At 43.0% G+C, this 6188-nt stretch overlaps 1 protein-coding gene across 1 annotated transcript in view; it reads left to right on the top strand.

Annotated features, from left to right (window-relative positions):
• The first annotated feature begins 412 nt into the window (after window positions 1-412).
• ENPEP (glutamyl aminopeptidase (aminopeptidase A)) overlaps window positions 413-6188 on the top strand; it is a 112414-nt gene continuing 106638 nt past the window's right edge. Inside the window, exon 1 of the mRNA XM_012655077.1 lies at window positions 413-1304. Coding sequence (XP_012510531.1) covers window positions 673-1304 — 632 coding nt within the window. The 5' untranslated portion in view covers window positions 413-672. The remainder of the gene's footprint in view (window positions 1305-6188) is intronic.

The following is a 6188-nucleotide window of genomic DNA, read 5'->3' as shown; positions in this document are numbered from 1 at the left end:
AGCACTTCAGTGGTCGACGCATCTGTGTCTGCAACTCCAGGACATGACTTCTCCAAAGGGCGGAGTTTGAGTGTTGACATTATAAGAGGAAAAAAGAGTGAAAAGAAAACACTTGGCTTCTTTGGCGAACGACCTGAATAAACAGCTGAAATTCAAGGAGCCCTTCAGTTTAGGGAGAGACCGTGAACACAGCAGGAAGAAGCCGCAGACCTGGTGGCAAAGGTTGCGACTTTCCACCGTAAGCACACCTCACCCGGGCTTTCTCCCTAAAAGCTGCTGACGGAGCTTTGAGCTTTGGCAAAGGATCGTCCTCTCACGGCTGATAAGCTGAGCCCTGTTTTATGTTTAACTTGCTCCAGCTGCAGGAAGGGTAGGGGTGGGGATGTGTCGCTTATAAGAGGAGCGGTGACAATGTTCTGGGCAGTCCTCCTCCTCCTGCAGCTCGGGTCCCCTTAGGGCCTCCTTCTCCCACTCCCTGTCCCCCCTTCATCCTGGAGGGGCCGGTGGGGACGAAGGGACAGAGGAGAGGACGCAGGAAGCCAGAGGTGTGGGAAAAGCGAAACCAGGCTGCCAAACCAGGGGATCCCTTCCAATCCGAAAAGGAAGTCTGCTGACGTTCGTTAGCTAAATTTAACATCCTTTGCTGTGCAACCTTAGACTTGGGAAACAAACATGAACTTTGCGGAGGCCGAGGGCTCTAAGAGATACTGCATTCGAACGAAGCATGTGGCCGTCATCTGTGCGGTGGTGGTGGCAGTGGGATTAGTAGTAGGACTCGCCGTGGGCTTGACCAGATCGTGCGACTCCGCGGGCGACTGCGGGCAGGACACAGCGCCCGCCCCGTCCCTCCTGCCTCCTGCCGCGTCCCTTCCTCCCCAGGACCAGGACGTGTGCCCTGCCAGCGAAGACGACAGCGGACAGTGGACGGACTTCAGGCTGCCGGACTTCCTCAGCCCCGCGCACTACGACCTGGAGGTGCGGCCCCTGCTGGAGGAGGACACCTACTCGGGCACCGTGAGCATCTCCGTCAACGTGAGCGCGCCCACGCGCCACCTGTGGCTGCACCTGCGGGAGACGAGGATCACGCAGCTCCCGCTGCTGCGGGCGCCCTCCGGGCAGCAGGTGCCCGTTAAGCGATGCTTCGAGTACAAGACGCAGGAGTACCTGGTGGTCGAGGCGGAAGAAGAGCTTCCCCCCAGCGGTGGCGACGGTCTCTACGTCCTGACCCTGGAGTTCGCCGGCTGGCTGAACACCTCCCTCGTGGGCTTCTACAGAACCACCTACACGGAGAACGGACAGACCAAGTAAATACTCATTTTTGCTTGACATGCCTGAGCCTCACCTAGCTGCCTCCTATTCACAATTCTTCGCGTTTCCTTTGCGCTTTCCACCTTTTCATTATTTCGTGGGTCTGATGTTTATCTACCCTTGGTTTCAGTGCTGCCTGCTCATCCGGAAAGTAAAAACTGCTGCCCTGTTGCATTTTAAAAGCCTCTCCTAAAACTAGAAAGTAGTGAATGAATTGCATGAGGTCAGAAATCAGTGGAAGGTATTCCGCCAGGAGAAATCATTATCTACTGCACCCTATCCTTAATATTTACATAAATTATGTCAGATTTTAAAACTACATATGTTTGGTAGATTTCACTAGGGGTAGTCTTAGGTTATACGGCAATGATTTTAAACTGAACTCTTAGAGTGGTATCACACTAAATTTAGGCGAAAAATCACTAAATTGCAATTACTGTTTTGCCATTTTATTGGAGAAGAGAAACATTAAAAAATTACATGAGATCCACATAATTATCTTTGTGTCTTCATCTAGGAAGGAAGGAGGGACTGTGTCTTTTTTGTCTCATATGGCCAGAACCGTGTTTTAGACACAGGCTTTCAGGAAATACTCACCGAGCCCCCGCATCAGTAGCACATGGGTCAGTTTTGGGGCTCATTGCTGGCCATGCAGTATGGCATGGTAAGGCTAAGCCTTTTGCAACATAAAAGATATACTAAGTAACTAGGTGCATACAGATGCTTTTTCTCCCCACAGTCCTCCAAGCAGAGATGGATGTGTGTGTCTGTGCGTGTGTTTGCTCCACATGTATGCATATCCTATCTATCTAGTATTTGTAACAATCCACGGATATTACTATAGCCATGTTAAAGGTATAAACTTTCTCACTGAACTCAAAAAACCTTCATGCTGTGGTTGGCCGTTGACTCGGGGAGGAGGGCTACACTACACCTAAGGTGTTACTGCACTTGAAACTGCTTTGACCTTTGCCTACCTAGATTCTGATGAGGTAAATGATTAAGAGTGTCTTGTGTCGCGATTCAGAAATGTGAGTCTGGGGCCAGTCCACTGAATTTCCCTTTCCTCTGTTGTTTTAAGCATGTTATAGAGCAAAGCATATCTTTTGGTCAATAGTGTTCCTATTATTTGTTAAAGAGACCCAGGACTAAGGAGAAATATTTAAATATCCCTATATTACTGTGTGGTAGGTTGATAAATAGAATAGAAATAACTTGAAGAAAATATTTGGAGGGACCATGCTCATGTAGATTGTATATCTTAGTACTGGTGGCAATAAAACAAACTTCTTTATTGTTTACATATTTTTCTACCCATAAAAATTATATTGTTGAAAGGATAAAAAATTATAAAAAAGGAAAATCAAAGCCTATAAATAAGATCACCACCCAGAGGTAATCCCTATTAACAAGTTATTGTATATTCTAATATTTTTCTAGGCAATCAAAATTGTGAATGCATGATTTCTGCCAATCTGTCAATCTGTCTGCATGCCTTTTTTACTTAATATATTATGAGCATTTCCCCTTATTCTTAAATATTTTTAAGAGTCTGATTTTAAAGATTCTGCAGTATTCTGTTGTATGAATGCACTGTTTAAAAGCAATTCCCTATTGTTGGGCGTATGAGTTGCTTCTAGTATTTTATTATTATAAACAAGACAGGAAATAACATAGTAGTAAATATATCTTTATATGTGTAGCTATTTCCTTCCATTAAGCTATATTCCTAAAAATAGAATTGCCAGGCCAAAGCATATGAATGTATTCGGAAACTTGTGACATGTATTGTGTTTATTTATTACATAAATAATACACATTCATAGCAGAAAACTTGGAAAACGGAGACAACTCTAAGAAAAAAATAAAAATTCATCCATAAATTCATCATCCAAGTATGGCCATTGTTAACATTTAGGCAGAAAGTCTTCTAGTATTTTCTCTGGATATAGATAAACATGGCATTATTATATCATATGTGGTATTGTGTAACATGCTTTTTCTTTTCTTTTTTTTTTTTTTTGAGACAGAGTCTCACTGTGTTGCCCAGGCTAGAGTGCCGTGGCGTCAGCCTAGCTCACAGCAACCTCAATCTCCTGGTCTCAAGCGATCCTCCTGCCTCAGCCTCCCGAGTAGCTGGGACTACAGGCACACACCACCATGCCTGGCTAATTTTTTATATATATATTTTTAGTTGTCCAGCTAATTTCTTTCTGTATTTTTTTTAGTAGAAATGGGGTCTCACTCTTGTTTAGGCTGGTCTCGAACTCCTGAGCTCAAACGATCCTCCCGCCTCAGCCCCCCAGAGTGCTATGATTACAGGCGTGAGCCACTGCGCCCGGCCATAACATGCTTTTTCAATATAGCATCAATGCTTTAACATGTCATTTGGTATTATTCTACAAGTGATTTGGTGGATACATGGTAAACTATTGTGTGACTACAATGTGATTTATTCAACTTTTCCATTAAATGTATTTCAGTTGCTCCTACTTTTTCACCTATAAGCACCTAGAAGAATGCAATGAACATCTTTATTAATAACTATGAACATGTTCTAATATTTTTGTAAGAAAATCCCTAAGAGATTGGCCAAAACTACATATATGTCAATGCATGTATTTATGTGTATTTATATATACACATATATAACATACATATGCATGAACATGCGTATGCGTGTGTGTGTCTCCAAATTGACTTTCAAAAGTATGTTCCAAATTCCATTTCCACCAACAATGTATGAAAGTGCCTATTTCTCTGAGTCTTACTGGTGATACGATGATTTTTTAAAGTGTTTGCCAGTTTGTTAGAGAAAAAGACATAATGTTGTAAAGAATATCCACCGTAAAGGGATTCTAAAAATTCATTAGTGAAAATGAAAACAAGTCAAAACTTTTAAATTATTATTGCTAAAATTTTAAAACTCCTTCTTAGGTTATGAAGACAATAGAAATTTCATCTGAGTAAAGCCATCAAAATATTTATAAAATAAATAAAATTTTACACACAATAGGAAGGCCCAAATGTATGGAACTATATAGTTTCCATTAATATGTTTCTGTTATGTATGAAAAAGCATTATATACTCAAGTATATAATATTCACTCTGACTCTTTGGATTATTCTACTGTGCCAGTTAATTTTACCATAACATATACACCTGAGAGCTGTCATTCTGATTAAGTTCACTGACTTAGTTTTTTATTGGAAAATACTAAGTAACAGCAAGATTGGCAAGTAAGGCTGATGCTCGGTTAGGTTCTCATTGGTGTTCCTGACTTCGTCTGTTTTCACTGGGAGAAGCTGAAAGCTCTCGCATTACACAGGATGCTTGCTGCCAGTACTGCACACACGGTTTTGAAACAGCTCTGGCATCTGCTCAATAACCTCATTTAGGCTAAATGGAATACTTGTGGCTTTTCCTCGTTATGAAATATTTCAAGCATATGAGAAAAGTGCATTGTGTTTTTTCTTTTTCCAAGCCTGTGAGTAGCATTTTGACAATGCAGCCTCCAGGAATTCTCATCCGCAGAGTCCGTACGTGGGCTGCCTGGGTGAGTCCACTGGGAGAAGCACCATTCTTTCACACTGCAGAGTGAGCCTCGTCATGTATGACCTTCATGCAATTGTGCATATCACCATAGTCATGCATGTGAAGTATGCAGTCAAAATTATGTTTGCTGATCTTTCTGCCTTAACGTGCAATTTCACTGCAGGATTGAGTAGTAGCGGTTTGGGATATTAATGCAACAACCACAATGCAAAGTAAACATGGTCGCACTCTGTAAGTAACCCGGATTACTTGAATTCTGCAAATACGACCAGGACTTTGAACTTCACAAAGAGGAGGCGACTATCCAAGATTCTTTCCCCCAAGACTGAGGGGCAGAGGGAGAGATGGAGAGGCGCCGGAGCTAGTTTAGAGTTCCTCAGCGGTAACTGCCACCTCGTCCTGCTGGGGACGGAGCTGTAGTGACGCTTGGCAGGGGCAAGTTTAGAAACATCAGAAGTCACTTTTTCTTTATTGATCTCCCTCTTCCGACTCTATCACTTAGGGTCTGAGGAAAACCACTTAGAAGGATCAGAACCTTTGGCATGTTTCCCTGACCACTCCCTCCTCCTTCCCACCCTCTCACCGTGTTACGTGGGGTTTCCAGTTGTTCTTGTCCCAGAAAGAGTTCCCCTCTCCTCAAATCTCCAAACTGTGTATTTTCTTCTCTCCAAGGTTCAGCATTTCCTTCTTAGTATTTGAATTGTGCTTACTCAGCGTTTCCCGAAGTGTGTTCCACAGAGTTCTAGTTGCGTGGGATCTTGGTAGATATTGCCAGGGAAGGGGCGGGGCGGGGGGGGGAACAAAAACAAAACTGGGGAGGGATTCTGTTAGTTTGGACAAATAATACTAAACCCAGAATGGTCTGTTTTTGTTTTTTAATGGTGGAACTTTTCAAAGACTTTGTTATATGATAATGTCCATTATGGCTCTCTCTAATCCCATCTGTCTGTGACTTTGGACTCTTCTGTGCGTTCCTGAGAGTAGGGTTCTATCTCTCGTTTACTGCTTAGCGCACGATGAGCACTAAAATATTATTGAATGAATATATGGAAACATTTTCCTGTAGGCTCTCATGTGACTGATGCCCTGTGGCACATGCCATGACATGCTTCAGTGACACAGCCCTTTCCCATAAACAAGTCCCCCTTCTGCCAAGGACATCTCCACCTTCGCGCTTAGTCAGGGTGCAAAACTCTGTGGAAGGTTTATAAGTTTTTTGGCTTAGGAATGTAATCTTCATACTTTAAGGACTGAGAATTATTAGATTGATAGGAAGCACAACAAGAATTTAAAAGAGGGTCAGGGGGCCGGGCGCGGTGGCTCA

Source organism: Propithecus coquereli, unplaced genomic scaffold (assembly GCF_000956105.1).
Source record: "Propithecus coquereli isolate 6110/MARCELLA unplaced genomic scaffold, Pcoq_1.0 Scaffold46, whole genome shotgun sequence".
Classification (NCBI taxonomy): Eukaryota; Metazoa; Chordata; class Mammalia; order Primates; family Indriidae; genus Propithecus; species Propithecus coquereli.
Note: the sequence above shows the minus strand (reverse complement) of the source record. Positions and strands in the feature narration are given on the sequence as shown.